General features: G+C 45.9%; 1 protein-coding gene across 1 annotated transcript in view; it reads right to left on the reverse strand.

The window, feature by feature from the left end:
• Positions 1-15,827, reverse strand: part of LOC103184166 (protein dachsous-like) — a 53,423-nt gene extending 37,596 nt beyond the window's left edge. The window contains exons 1-6 of the mRNA XM_042340090.1: positions 13,412-15,827; positions 10,515-12,316; positions 9,988-10,121; positions 6,627-9,168; positions 3,319-5,817; positions 6-2,507 (exon numbers count right to left, since the gene is read on the reverse strand). Coding sequence (XP_042196024.1) covers positions 6-2,507; positions 3,319-5,817; positions 6,627-9,168; positions 9,988-10,121; positions 10,515-12,316; positions 13,412-15,827 — 11,895 coding nt within the window. The remainder of the gene's footprint in view (positions 1-5; positions 2,508-3,318; positions 5,818-6,626; positions 9,169-9,987; positions 10,122-10,514; positions 12,317-13,411) is intronic.
• Positions 15,828-16,241: the final 414 nt, after the last annotated feature.

The raw sequence follows: 16,241 nt of genomic DNA on the forward strand, positions 1-16,241 counted from the left end.
CTCACCTCGTTATTTATAGAGTTCCTATAATTTGCAGAATTTGATGTCAGTGGATCTCCATCATTCCCAATTGGTTCACTCCTGGCTTTATTCCTGTGGGTGGATGAACTGTGTGTGTTGGAAAATGGAAAGCCTCCTTTGGAAGAACCTGAAGTTGAATAGGACCCATAACGGAAACTCTGGGAAAGGGGATCACCACCAAACACTTCAACATAGTTGGGAGGAATCTGGAGATTTCTACTCGCTTTCTGAATCCCATTCAGTGAATGTCTCGGGCGGAAGCAGCAACAAGTACATAGCGAGCAATCAGCGTCACCAAATCCAGTTCTGTGTCTGTGGATTTTAATAATTAAGATGATTAAAACCACCAGGAAAATGGACGAGATGATTGCCAGAGAAATGACCAAATACAGGCTGGAAGGTGAGGCGAATTCATGAGGTTCAGATAAGCCTTCCCTGTCAGAGAGCATCTCTGTATCACCGCCCACCACTGATAACATGATGGTCATTGTGGCTGAAAGTGAAGGGGATCCATTGTCCTTCACAACAACGACCAATCTTTGCTTCCTTACATCCTTGTCCTCGATGCTACGGATGGTCCAGATGTCTCCCGTGCCGGGGGAGATGGTGAAGAGTCCATGGTCAGTGGCCTGGAGAAGCTGATAAGAGAGACGAGCATTCTGGCCAGAATCAGCGTCAGTGGCTGTTACCTTGGCCACCAGGTAGCCTGACTCGGCCAATCCCGAGACAGTCTCTGTCACTGTTGAGCCATACTCGGCCAATGGAGACACGATCACTGGGGCGTTGTCATTCTGGTCCAGGATGGTGACATCCACAGACACGTTGCTGGAAAGTGCTGGGACTCCACTGTCTTCAGCTTGAACCAGGATCTGAAAGTGTTTGAGTTGCTCGTAATCAAAAGCTCTTTGACAGTAAATGATACCAGTGTCTGAGTTGATAGAAACGTAACTGGTCACTGACTCGCCCTCAACCTGACTCTCCAGAATAGAGTAAGACAGTCGAGAGTTCTGGTTTGAATCCGGATCATAAGCTGTCACTGAGTAAATGGAAGAGCCCACAAGGTTATTCTCCATCACATGGGCTGTGTATAAAGGCTGCGCAAACCTCGGCGCGTTATCATTAATATCAGAAACCTCCACCCGGATGTGTTTGTGGGCTGTGAGGGGAGGGGCGCCTCTGTCACTGCACACAATGGTGATGTCGTACACAGAGGCATTTTCCCGATCCAGTGGCTCCCGTGTAACCAGTCTGTAGTAGTTCTTTAAAGAGGAATCCAGTTTGAAGGGAAGTTTGTTTGCGAGCTGACACTGTATTTGTCCATTGGCTCCTGAATCTCTGTCTGCAGCACTGATCACAGCGACCACAGTCCCGGGCAGCGCGTCCTCACCAACTGGGCTGAATAAAGAGGTCAGAGTCACCTCAGGTGCGTTATCATTGACATCAATAATGGTCACAAAGACGTCACAGTAAGCTGGGATTGCATTGAGACCTCTGTCCACTGCTTGTACATTAACTTCAAACACGCCGCATTCTTCATAGTCCAAGTTGCCTTTAACTCTGATTTCACCAGTTTTGGGATTCACACCAAATAGCTCGTGTACTCTCGCCGACGTATGGTCACTTAATGAGTAAATTATTTCTGCATTCGAACCGTCATCTAGGTCAGTAGCGTTTAGTCTGATAACAAACGTACCTTTCGGCACATTTTCCAACAGTTTCACTCTGTAAACTAATTGGGAGAAAACTGGTGCATTGTCGTTTGCATCTTGAACTATGATTATTATTTGAGCTGTGCCAGTCCTCAGAGGGACACCTCCATCCCTGGCAATTAGCACCAACTTGTGACTCGATTGCTTTTCTCTATCCAGTGTCTTTTCCAACACCAACACAGGTAACTTTTCATCCCCACTGCGAATCTGGATACTTAGGCTGAAATATTCATTTGCAAGTAGCTGATAGCTTTGTAGGGAATTTATTCCTACATCTGGGTCGTTGGCACACTGCAATGCGAATCGCGCTCCTGGTGTAGCAGCCTCCGAGATTTCAAAGCGGAATTGGCTCTTCGGGAACCCGGGAGCATTGTCATTCACATCCAGAATCTCCACTTCCACATGATACACATTCGGTGGGTTTTCAACCACACCCTCCAAAGACAGTGCACACGCCAGGCTCGGTCCGCAAAGCTCTTCCCTGTCAATTTTTTCTTTCACAAATAAAATGCCTTTGTCGGTATTTACGTCCACATACTGCTTCCTACGACCAAAAACGAGACGGAATCTACGAGCAGAAAGCTCCTTCACATCTAACCCCAGATCCTGTGCGATATTCCCAACAAAGGCACCAGGTTGCAATTCTTCAGGAATGGAATAACGGATCTGACCACAAACTACACGGCAAGAGGCAAATATGAAGCATAATATTTGCCAATTTAATAACCAGTTTATTCCACTATAAGCCATTTCCAATGGAAAGCATTCCGACTTTTTCTACACAACACAGCGGCGCTCAAATATGTCCATTGATTAAGGGATACTTTCGTATTGTCTTTAAAGATCATAAATACAACATAGATATATACCTGAGTTTCTTAAGCGATGCAGAATATTGTTGGAAAATCTCACTATTTCATGTTAAACCACAATAAATCCACAAAGCGAGTCCACAAAACACCATTACGCAGCCCGCCGTTCACTGTTGCACTGTGTCTGAGAGTCTGCAATGGTGGAAGGGAAGGGGAAGGGGGAGTCAGGATCTCCCGTCACATTTCGGTTTCTCATTGGTGAGTGGGAGCAAACTCACATTCCGCCAATCAGAACACTGACCATTACTTAAAGCGAGAATGTACTCCTCAACGTCAACCCAAAACAGCGCAGTACTGTTGCGCAATCATTCATCTAACCGCACTATTATTCTACACCAAATCGCCGAATAACTACTGGATTACGACAAAGCTGCACCTGTTCTTTCGTTTTTGCTATTCCTGTGAAAAGACATACATATTATAACACAATAAATCACCTCAGCAAACATTTACAATGTGAGCTGGAAGAGCAAGATACAGTTAGAGACGACTATTAAGGTGTTAAAAGGATAAGAGGTTAACACACGACAGATTAGTTTTCTCCTAATATAAAAAAGAGCCAAAAAATAAAATTGCAACCTCACTTTTGTTATATCCACATTCACTCCCATGGAGTTACAATACTACATTTCTAGATTTCCTTAAATTAGCGTTTCCAATCGATAACTGCAAATCAAAAAGGTGAGGTTTCGCCATTCCTTTTAGAAGCCGCTCACCTCGTTATTTACACAGTTCCTATAATTTGCAGAATTTGATGTCAGTGGAGCTCCATCATTCCCAATTGGTTCACTCCTGGCTTTATTCCTGTGGGTGGATGAACTGTGTGTGTTGGAAAATGGAAAACCACCTTTTGAAGATCCGGAAGTTGAATAGGAACCGTAACGGAAACTCTGGGAAAGGGGATCACCACCAAACACTTCAACATAGTTGGGAGGAATCTGAAGATTTCTACTCGCTTTCTGAATCCCGTTCAGCGAATGTCTCGGTTGAAAGCAGCAACAAGTACATAGCGAGCAATCAGCGTCACCAAATCCAGTTCTGTGTCGGTGGATCTTAATAATTAAGATGATTAAAACCACCAGGAAAATGGAGGAGATGATTGCCAGAGAAATGACCAAATACAGGCTGAAAGGTGAGGCGAATTCACGGGGTTCAGATAAGCCTTCCCTGTCAGAGAGCATCTCTGTATCACCGCCCACCACTGATAACATGATGGTCATTGTGGCTGAAAGTGAGGGGGTTCCATTGTCCTTCACAACAACGACCAATCTTTGCTTCCTAACATCCTTGTCCTCGATGCTACGGATGGTCCAGATGTCTCCCGTGCCGGGGGAGATGGTGAAGAGTCCATGGTCAGTGGCCTGGAGAAGCTGATAAGAGAGACGAGCATTCTGGCCAGAATCAGCGTCAGTGGCTGTTACCTTGGCCACCAGGTAGCCTGACTCGGCCAATCCCGAGACAGTCTCTGTCACTGTTGAGCCATACTCGGCCAATGGAGACACGATCACTGGGGCGTTGTCATTCTGGTCCAGGATGGTGACATCCACAGACACGTTGCTGGAAAGTGCTGGGACTCCACTGTCTTCAGCTTGAACCAGGATCTGAAAGTGTTTGAGTTGCTCGTAATCAAAAGCTCTTTGAGAGTAAATGATACCAGTGTCTGAGTTGATAGAAACGTAACTGGTCACTGACTCGCCCTCAACCTGACTCTCCAGAATAGAGTAAGACAGTCGAGAGTTCTGGTTTGAATCCGGATCATAAGCTGTCACTGAGTAAATGGAAGAGCCCACAAGGTTATTCTCCATCACATGGGCTGTGTATAAAGGCTGCGCAAACCTCGGCGCGTTATCATTAATATCAGAAACCTCCACCCGGATGTGTTTGTGGGCTGTGAGGGGAGGGGCGCCTCTGTCACTGCACACAATGGTGATGTCGTACACAGAGGCATTTTCCCGATCCAGTGGCTCCCGTGTAACCAGTCTGTAGTAGTTCTTTAAAGAGGAATCCAGTTTGAAGGGAAGTTTGTTTGCGAGCTGACACTGTATTTGTCCATTGGCTCCTGAATCTCTGTCTGCAGCACTGATCACAGCGACCACAGTCCCGGGCAGCGCGTCCTCACCAACTGGGCTGAATAAAGAGGTCAGAGTCACCTCAGGTGCGTTATCGTTCACATCAACGATTTTCACAGAAACCTCACAATACACTGCCATTGCGTTTGGTCCCTTGTCCATGGCTTTTATATTTACCTCGAATGCTTTGTTTTCTTCGTAGTCCAGTTTTCCTTTAACCCTGATTTCACCAGTTTTGGAATCCACAGCAAAGATTTCACGCACCCTTGCTGATGTGTGATCACTCAAAGAGTAAACTATCTCTCCATTGGGACCATCATCCTGATCAGTAGCATTTAGTTTAATCACCACACTTCCTTTGGGTGTATTTTCCAACAGATTCACATGATAAACTGGCTGAGAAAAAATAGGTTCATGATCGTTAGCATCCTGCACCACGATAATTATTTGAGCGGTGCCAGATCTCTCTGGGACCCCACCGTCTCTGGCGATCAACACTAACCTGTGAGCTGCTATTTTTTCTCTATCCAGGGGCTTTTCCAGCACTAACACGGGTAGCTTCCCATCCTCACCACCCGCCAGAACATTTAGGCTGAAATATTCATTCACACTAATTTGGTAGGTTTGGAGGGCGTTGCTTCCCACGTCTTTGTCCTGAGCCCGCTCCAGAGGGAAGCGAGCTCCTGTCGCAGCCAGCTCCGGGATTTCGAGGCGAAATTGTTTCTTGGGGAATCTGGGAGCATTGTCATTCACATCCAGAATCTCCACTTCAACATGATACACATTCGGTGGGTTTTCAACCACACACTCCAAAGACAGCGCACACGCCAGGCTCGGTCCACAAATCTCTTCCCTGTCAATTTTTTCCTTTACAAATAAAACACCAGTGTCTAAGTTAATATCCAAATATTGCTTCTTGGGACCATCAACGAGACGGAATCTGCGAGCAGACAGCTCATTCACATCTAACGCCAAATCCTGTGCGATATTCCCAACAAAGGCACCAGGTTGCAACTCCTCGGGAATCGAATAACGAATCTGTCCACAAACTAAATGCCAGGAGACGGATAATAAGCATAATACTCGCCATTTTATCAGCCAAATGATTCCACTATAAGCCATCTCCAGTGTAAAGCATTCCGATTCCTTCAGCCCGAGTCATAGCCGCTCAAATATTCCACTGAATGCTTCTCTACATATCATTATTTTTTCAAACAAAAACTTTGACAAATACCTGGGCCTCTCTGGAATCGTGGATTTTTACTGAAAATTCTTTTAAATCATGAAAAACACCAACAGTTGTGCAAACCGAAGCCCTGACACACCATTACGCAGCCCGCCGTTCACTGTTGCACTGTGTCTGAGAGTCTGCAATGGTGGAAGGGAAGGGGAAGGGGGAGTCAGGATCTCCCGTCACATTTCGGTTTCTCATTGGTGAGTGGGAGCAAACTCACATTCCGCCAATCAGAACACTGACCATTACTTAAAGCGAGAATGTACTCCTCAACGTCAAACCAAAACAGCGCAGTATTGTTGCGCAATCGTTCATATCACCGCACTATTATTCTACACCAAATCGCCGAATAACTATTGGATTACGACAAAGCTGCACCTGTTCTTTCCTTTTTGCTATTTCTGTGAAAAGACATACATATTATAACACAATAAATCACCTCAGCAATTGTTTACAATGTGAGCTGGAAGGGTAAGATACAGCAAGAGACGACTATTAAGGTGTTAAAAGGATATGAGGATACCAGACGACAGACCAGTTTTCTCTTACTATAAAAAAAAACGACAAAAATAAAATTGCAACCTCACTTTTGATATATATCCACATTCACTCCCATGGAGTTACAATACTACATTTCTAGATTTCCTTAAATTGGCGTTTCCAATCGATAACTGCAAATCAAAAATGTGACGTTTCGTCATTCCTTTCAGGAGCCGCTCACCTCGTTATTTACACAGTTCCTATAATTTGCGGAATTTGATGTTAGAGGATTTCCATCGTTCCCAATTGGCTCACTCCTGGCTTTATTCCTGTGGGTGGATGAGCTGTGCGTGTTGGAAAATGGAAAACCACCTTTTGAAGATCCGGAAGTTGAATAGGAACCGTAACGGAAACTCTGGGAAAGGGGATCACCACCAAACACTTCAACATAGTTGGGAGGAATCTGAAGATTTCTACTCGCTTTCTGAATCCCGTTCAGCGAATGTCTCGGTTGAAAGCAGCAACAAGTACATAGCGAGCAATCAGCGTCACCAAATCCAGTTCTGTGTCGGTGGATCTTAATAATTAAGATGATTAATACCACCAGGAAAATGGAGGAGATGATTGCCAGAGAAATGACCAAATACAGGCTGAAAGGTGAGGCGAATTCACGGGGTTCAGATAAGCCTTCCCTGTCAGAGAGCATCTCTGTATCACCGCCCACCACTGATAACATGATGGTCATTGTGGCTGAAAGTGAGGGGGTTCCATTGTCCTTCACAACAACGACCAATCTTTGCTTCCTAACATCCTTGTCCTCGATGCTACGGATGGTCCAGATGTCTCCCGTGCCGGGGGAGATGGTGAAGAGTCCATGGTCAGTGGCCTGGAGAAGCTGATAAGAGAGACGAGCATTCTGGCCAGAATCAGCGTCAGTGGCTGTTACCTTGGCCACCAGGTAGCCTGACTCGGCCAATCCCGAGACAGTCTCTGTCACTGTTGAGCCATACTCGGCCAATGGAGACACGATCACTGGGGCGTTGTCATTCTGGTCCAGGATGGTGACATCCACAGACACGTTGCTGGAAAGTGCTGGGACTCCACTGTCTTCAGCTTGAACCAGGATCTGAAAGTGTTTGAGTTGCTCGTAATCAAAAGATCTTTGACAGTAAATGATACCAGTGTCTGAGTTGATAGAAACGTAACTGGTCACTGACTCGCCCTCAACCTGACTCTCCAGAATAGAGTAAGACAGTCGAGAGTTCTGCTTTGAATCCGGATCATAAGCTGTCACTGAGTAAATGGAAGAGCCCACAAGGTTATTCTCCATCACATGGGCTGTGTATAAAGGCTGCGCAAACCTCGGCGCGTTATCATTAATATCAGAAACCTCCACCCGGATGTGTTTGTGGGCTGTGAGGGGAGGGGCGCCTCTGTCACTGCACACAATGGTGATGTCGTACACAGAGGCATTTTCCCGATCCAGTGGCTCCTGTGTAACCAGTCTGTAGTAGTTCTTTAAAGAGGAAACCAGTTTGAAGGGAAGTTTGTTTGCGAGCTGACACTGTATTTGTCCATTGGCTCCTGAATCTCTGTCTGCAGCACTGATCACAGCGACCACAGTCCCGGGCAGCGCGTCCTCACCAACTGGGCTGAATAAAGACGCGAGGGTCACCTCAGGTCTGTTATCATTGACATCAATAATATTCACCAGGATATCACAATAGGCTGGGATTGCATTAGGACCTTTGTCTTTTGCTTGCACATTAATTTCAAACACATTGTTTTCTTCATAATCCAAATCCCCTTTAACTCTTAATTCACCAGATTTTGCGTCCACACTGAATAGTTCCCGCACTCGGGGGGATGTGTGGCTGCTAAAAGAATAAATTATTTCTCCATTGAGCTCATCATCGAGGTCAGTGGCATTCAGTTTGATCACCAGTGTTCCTTTCGATACGTTTTCTGTTAGGCTGACTGTATAAACTAACTGTGAGAACACAGGTGCATTGTCGTTTGCATCCTCCACTACGATTATTATTTCAGCAGTGCCGGATCTTTCTGGAACTCCCCCGTCTTTAGCAACCAAAACTAACCTGTGTATCGATTTCTCTTCTCTGTCCAGCAGCTTTTCCAACACAAGTACCGGTAACTTTCCATCCACACTACGCGACTGAATATGTAAACTGAAATAATCATTGGCGTCCAGGTCATAGGTTTGCAGGGAATTGATTCCTACGTCCGGATCGTCCGCGCACTCGAGGGCAAAGCGGGCTCCTGGAGTCGCAATCTCTGAGATTTCAAGGCGAATCTGGCTCTTTGGAAAGCTTGGAGCATTGTCATTCACATCCAGAATCTCCACTTCAACAGGGTACAGATTCGCTGGCTTTTCTATCACGGCGTCAAACGATAACATGCAGCTGAGGCTCCTTGCACACAATTGTTCTCTGTCCATTTTTTCTTTGACAAATAGAAACCCATTGTCTAAATTCACCTCCAAATACTGTTTCTTGGGACCGGACACAACGCGAAAACTGCGAGCCACCAGCTGTTTCACATCTAACCCCAAATCCTGCGCGATATTCCCAACAAAGGCACCAGGCTGCAATTCTTCAGGAATCGAGTAACGAATCTGACCCGAAACGAGGTTCCGGGAGAAGAAGGTTAAGTAAAACAGCTGCCATTTTAAACACAGGTTTATCTTACGCCATCCCATTTCCAGCATGAAACATTCCAATTGTTTCAGCACGACACAGAGCCCTACCATTCCCCCGGACAAAGTTCTTTATGCACCATCGCTAACGAGAAGTATTATAACCCGGAGCAATACCTGCAATTGTTAAGAATCAAACATTGTGGCTGAAAAGTCTTCTTCTCCCCATTAAAGGCCACAATGAATGCAGAAACCGAAGCCCTGACACACCATTACGCAGCCCGCCGTCCAATGTTGCACTGTGTCTGAGAGTCTGCAATGGTGGATGGGAAGGGGAAGGGGGAGTCAGGATCTCCCGTCACATTTCGGTTTCTCATTGGTGAGTGGGAGCAAACTCACATTCAGCCAATCAGAACACTGACCATTACTTAAAGCGAGAATGTACTCCTCAACGTCAACCCAAAACAGCGCAGTACTGTTGCGCAATCATTCATATCACCGCACTGTTATTCCACAACAAATCACCGAATAACTATTGGATTAAGACAAAGCTGCAACTCTTTTTTTCGTTTTGGCTATTTCTGTAAAAAAGTATATACATCATATTACACACGAAAAATCACTTTAGCAAACATTTACAGTGTGAGCTGGAAGTGCGAGATACTGCTGGAGAAAACCATAAGGTTGTTAAAGGGTTCTGAGGTTACCACAAGACAGAACTGGTTTCTCGTATAATAAGAAAATTCTCCTACAAAAGTAAGATTGCAACCTCACTTTGTTATATCCACAATCCCTCCCATGGAGTTACAATACTACATTTCTAAATTTCTTAATGTTGGCGTTTGCAATCGATAACTGTAAACCAAAATCAAACGTGAGGTTTCGTCATTCCTTTTAGATGCCTCTCACCTCGTTATTTACACAGTTCCTATAATTTGCAGAATTTGACGTCAGTGGGTTTCCATCGTTCCCGATTGGTTCACTCCTGGCTTTATTCCTCTTGGTGGATGAACTGTGTGTGTTGGTAAATGGGAAGCCTCCTTTGGAAGAACCTGAAGTAGAATAGGACCCGTAACGGAAACTCTGGGAAAGGGGATCACCACCAAACACTTCAACATAGTTGGGAGGAATCTGGAGATTTCTACTCGCTTTCTGAATCCCATTCAGTGAATGTCTCGGGCGGAAGCAGCAACAAGTACATAGCGAGCAATCAGCGTCACCAAAACCAGTTCTGTGTCTGTGGATTTTAATAATTAAGATGATTAAAACCACCAGGAAAATGGACGAGATGATTGCCAGAGAAATGACCAAATACAGGCTGAAAGGTGAGGCGAATTCATGAGGTTCAGATAAGCCTTCCCTGTCAGAGAGCATCTCTGTATCACCGCCCACCACTGATAACATGATGGTCATTGTGGCTGAAAGTGAAGGGGTTCCATTGTCCTTCACAACAACGACCAATCTTTGCTTCCTAACATCCTTGTCCTCGATGCTACGGATGGTCCAGATGTCTCCCGTGCCGGGGGAGATGGTGAAGAGTCCATGGTCAGTGGTCTGGAGAAGCTGATAAGAGAGACGAGCATTCTGGCCAGAATCAGCGTCAGTGGCTGTTACCTTGGCCACCAGGTAGCCTGACTCGGCCAATCCCGAGACAGTCTCTGTCACTGTTGAGCCATACTCGGCCAATGGAGACACGATCACTGGGGCGTTGTCATTCTGGTCCAGGATGGTGACATCCACAGACACGTTGCTGGAAAGTGCTGGGACTCCACTGTCTTCAGCTTGAACCAGGATCTGAAAGTGTTTGAGTTGCTCGTAATCAAAAGCTCTTTGACAGTAAATGATACCAGTGTCTGAGTTGATAGAAACGTAACTGGTCACTGACTCGCCCTCAACCTGACTCTCCAGAATAGAGTAAGACAGTCGAGAGTTCTGGTTTGAATCCGGATCATAAGCTGTCACTGAGTAAATGGAAGAGCCCACAAGGTTATTCTCCATCACATGGGCTGTGTATAAAGGCTGCGCAAACCTCGGCGCGTTATCATTAATATCAGAAACCTCCACCCGGATGTGTTTGTGGGCTGTGAGGGGAGGGGCGCCTCTGTCACTGCACACAATGGTGATGTCGTACACAGAGGCATTTTCCCGATCCAGTGGCTCCCGTGTAACCAGTCTGTAGTAGTTCTTTAAAGAGGAATCCAGTTTGAAGGGAAGTTTGTTTGCGAGCTGACACTGTATTTGTCCATTGGCTCCTGAATCTCTGTCTGCAGCACTGATCACAGCGACCACAGTCCCGGGCAGCGCGTCCTCACCAACTGGGCTGAATAAAGAGGTCAGAGTCACCTCAGGTGCGTTATCGTTGACATCTGTAATGGTCACCAACACCTCACAATAGACTGGGATTGCATATGGTCCCTTATCCTTTGCTTGTACATTAATCTCAAAAACATCGTTTTGTTCAAAATCCAAGTTACCCTTAACTCTTATTTCGCCGGATTTGGAATCCAAACTAAAAAGTTCACTCACTCTGTCTGACGTGTGACCACTCAAAGAGTAAGCGATCTCGGCGTTATATCCTTCATCCAAGTCAGTGGCGTTTAGTGTTAGCACTAGAGTTCCTCTTGGCGTGTTTTCGGGTAGGCTGACTCTGTAAACTGACTGTGAGTAAACTGGTGAGTTATCGTTGGCATCTTCCACTATGATCGATATCGCTACAGTGCCAGATCTTTCTGGAATTCCTCCGTCTTTGGCTATCAGCACTAACTCGTGATTTGAATGTATTTCTCTATCCAGTGTTTTTTCCAAAACTAGTTCCGGTGACTTTCCGCCGACGTTTCTCGTCTGGATATTTAGACTGAAGTATTCATTCGTCACCAGTTCGTAGGTTTGAATGGAATTAATCCCAACGTCTGGGTCCTGGGCTCGCTCCAGGGTAAAGCGAGTCCCCGGTGCTGCTAGTTCCGAGATTTCAAGGCGGAATTGTCTCTTGGGAAAGATGGGAGCATTGTCATTCACATCCAATACCTCCACTTCAATAGGATACACATTTGGAGGTTTTTCAATCACGCCTTCGGACGATAGCCTGCAAGTGGGGCTTTTACCACACAATTCTTCCCTGTCGATTTTTTCCTTCACAAATAAAATCCCATTCTCCAAATTCGCATCCAAATATTGCTTCCTGGGACCCGACACAATGCGAAAACTACGAGCAGACAACTGTTTCGCGTCTAACCCCAAATCCTGCGCGATATTACCAACAAAGGCACCAGGCTGCAATTCTTCAGGAATCGAATAACGAATCTGGCAGTAAACGAGCTTCCAGGCGGAGAAGGTTAAGTAAAATAGCTGCCATTTTAGCCACGAGTGTATTTTATAACACCCCATGTCCAGCATAAAGCATATCAATTGCTTCAGTGCGACTCAGAGCCGTGCATCCCCCGGACAAGGTTCTGCATCTATTATTGTTAGCATGAGGGACTAAAACGTAGACAAGTACCTGTTATTGTTAAAAATCGCAGACTATCGCTGAAAAATCTTCTTTTTTGTTCATTGGAAACCACAATGGCTGCACATACGAGTCCTGATACAGCGTTACGCAGCCCTCTGTCCAATGTTACACTGTGTCTGAGAGTCTGCAATGGTGGATGGGAAGGGGAAGGGGGAGTCAGGATCTCCCGTCACATTTCGGTTTCTCATTGGTGAGTGGAAGCAAACTCACATTCAGCCAATCAGAACACTGTCCATTACTTAAAGCGAGAATGTACTCTTTAATCCTTTGCGTAAAATTGGGCATTTATTGTTGTGCCGCTAAAAACGCAATCTACCTCCTTACTCGTGAGTTATCATAACTTGGTAAATTAATTTCATTTTTGGTAAACTATGCTTGATCTATACTTATAATGCATACACTACAGATCACAAATCGATATCCTCCGTAAAACCTTTACTGCTATTCCCACTTCTCTCTCGATACTCTGTGATGATTCGTATCGAGCACCAGATTTGCCGTTTCGTATTTCCTTTATTACTTTCTGTTTAGAAGCATTTTAATTTTGGGCACTTTTTAACAGTTGATGCTGAATGGTGTTATAAGTATCAGATATTTATTTCCATTAATAGTTTCCAGATCAAAACATGAATTCATAACTACAATATCAAAGGCAGTTTATAATGAGTTAGCATTCAGTATTATCACTTGGTTTGAACCAATCTTGCAGCAAAAAACGATGCTTTACAGGGTATAAACATTTATTTTATACAAGGCACTGATAAGAAGCGGTCGTGGCCTGTGCTTGGTTGCTTTCTGAAATAGTGATCTATACATTCAAAGGAAATTCTTCAAGGTTTTGCTAAAGAAAGGAGCCTCACCTCACCATTTTCATTGCTCCTATAATTTTCAGATGCACGTGGGTTTCCATCTGACCCAATAACTTCCCTCCTGAAGTCATTGCTGTGTGTGGATGCATGGCCCATGTTGGAAAATCGGAGGTCTCCTTTGCTCGAGCCTGAAGTTGAACACGACCCATAACGGAAACTCTGGGAAAGTGGATCGCCACCAAACACTTCAACGTAGTTCGGGGGTATCTGAAGGTTTCTGCTGGCTTTTTGAATCCCATTCAGAGAATGTCTCGTTTCAAAGCAACAGCAGTTAGCCAGAGGACAACTGTAGGCACCAAATCCAGTTCTGTTTCTGTGAACCTGAACAGCGAGGATAATTAAAACCACTAGAAAAATGGAAGAGATTGATCCTAAAGCAATGACCAAGTACAGGCTTAAAGGTGAAGCGAATTCACGCGGTTCAAATAAGCCTTCACTGTCAGAGACCATCTCCGTATCGCTGCCCACCACTGATAACACGATGGTCATCGTGGCTGAAAGTGAGGGGGTTCCATTGTCCTTAACCACAATGACCAACCTTTGGTTCCTAAGGTCCTTGTCCTGGATACTGCGGATGGTCCAGATTTCTCCAGTATCAGGGGAAATGGTGAAAAGCCCCGGGTCACTCGCCTGGAAAATCTGGTAAGACAGACGCCCATTCTGCCCAGTGTCAGCATCAATGGCTGAGACCTTGGCCACCAGGTAGCCTGGCTCTGCCAACCTCGAGACAGTCTCTGTCACTGTTGAGCCATATTCTGGTAGTGGAGACACGATCACTGGGGAGTTGTCATTCTGGTCCAGGATAATTATATCCACAGACACGTTGCTGAAGAGTGCTGGGACTCCGTTGTCATGCGCCTGAACCCGAATTTCAAAGTTTTTGAGTTGCTCGTAATCAAACGATCTTTGGGCCATGATGGTTCCAGTGCCCGAATTCATACAGACAAAAGCGCTCACCGACTGTCCTTGAACCCGACTCTCCAGGATAGAGTAGGTTAGTTGAGCGTTCTGGTTTGAATCTGGATCATAAGCAGTCACTGAGAAAATAGATGAACCGATAGCGTTATTTTCCGACACATGGGCAGTATAGGCAGGTTGCGAAAATCGTGGTGCGTTGTCGTTGACATCAGACACCTCCACCCGAATGTTTTTACTGGAGGTGAGCGGTGGGTTTCCTTCATCGCTGCAGAGAATTGTAATGTCGTAGTCGGAGATATTTTCGCGGTTCAGTGGGTGCAGTGTCAGCAACTTGTAATAGTTTTCCAAGGAGGAAACGAGTTGAAAAGGAAGGTTGTTGGCGATCTGACATTGCACCTGTCCGTAATCGCCGGAATCTTTGTCTGTTGCACTGATCAAAGCGACCACAGTCCCAGGCAAAGCATCTTCCCCTATCGGGCTGTAGAAAGAGGTCAGAGTTACCTCTGGCGCGTTATCATTCACATCAATTACTTGCACCAACACATCGCAGTAGCCCGGTATCGCGTTTGGACCCTTGTCCATGGCTTGCACATTGATCTCAAAAGCGTTATTTCCTTCATAATCCAACTCCCCTTTCACTCTGATTTCACCAGTTTTGGCATTGAGGGAAAAGAGTTCACGCACTCGAGCTGACGTGTGGCTACTGAATGAGTAAACTATCTCTCCGTTAGCGCCATCATCCAAGTCGGTGGCGTTCAGCTGAAGGACCAGTGTCCCCTTAAAGGCATTTTCGAATACATTGACACTGTAAAGCGGTTGTTGGAAAACAGGTGCGTTATCGTTGGCGTCCTGTACAGTAATTATGATCTGAACTTTACCGGATCTTTCAGGAATACCTCCATCCTTGGCAATTAGCTCTAACCTGTAACCCGTTTGCTTTTCTCTGTCCAGCGGCTTTTCCAACACTAGCACTGGTAGCTTTCCATCCGAGCCGCGCGTTTGCACCACCAAACTAAAATGGTCGTTCGGGGCGAGCTGGTAGGTTTGCAGCGAGTTGGTTCCTACGTCTGGGTCGTGGGCGCACTCCAGAGCGAAGCGTGTTCCCGGGGCAGCCCCCTCTGAGATCTCAAGGCGGATCTGGCTCTTTGAGAAACCGGGAGCATTGTCATTCACATCCAGTATTTCAACTTCAACACGATACAGATTGAGGGGGTTCTCGATCACTGCTTCGAAAGACAGCACACACGTCAGGCTCGACCCACAGAGCTGTTCCCTGTCGATTTTTTCTTTTACAAATAGAATCCCATTCTCTAAGTTCACGTCCAAATACTGCTTCCTGGGACCCGACACGATCCTAAACCCGCGAGCCGCCAGCTCTTTCACATCCAAACCCAGATCGCCCGCGATATTCCCAACAAAGGCTCCCGTCTGCAGCTCTTCGGGAATCGAATAACGAATCTCTCCCGAAACTGGACGCCACAAGAGGCACAGCATACAGCGCAATGGTATCCATTTTAACAGCCAATTTGCTCGGTTGCATCCCATTTCCAGCACAAATCATTCCCAATGTGTCGGCGTCACACGACCACCGTTCGCCCGTTCCTGGGAAATATGCTATTTAACTATTACGCTCTGAGTGGATACAGCAGCTAAATTGTAGATAGGTACCTGTGCGTGGTGAACAGCGATAGGAATACTTCCTAAGGAATCTTCTTATTGTGCCAGTGATTGCACACACACACACAGTCGAACATTAGGTTGCGCCGCTCAATGTCCCCGTTTTGCTCTGTGTCTGCTCGTATGTGATGGTGAGGAGGTGCAGTCGGGATCTCCAGCCACATCCCGGCTTCTCAATGGTCAAAGCAGGAAAGTCACCGTCGGCCAATCATCGTGAAGAGCATTTCTTAA

Source organism: Callorhinchus milii, unplaced genomic scaffold (genome assembly GCF_018977255.1).
Source record: "Callorhinchus milii isolate IMCB2004 unplaced genomic scaffold, IMCB_Cmil_1.0 Scaffold13, whole genome shotgun sequence".
NCBI lineage: Eukaryota > Metazoa > Chordata > Chondrichthyes > Chimaeriformes > Callorhinchidae > Callorhinchus > Callorhinchus milii.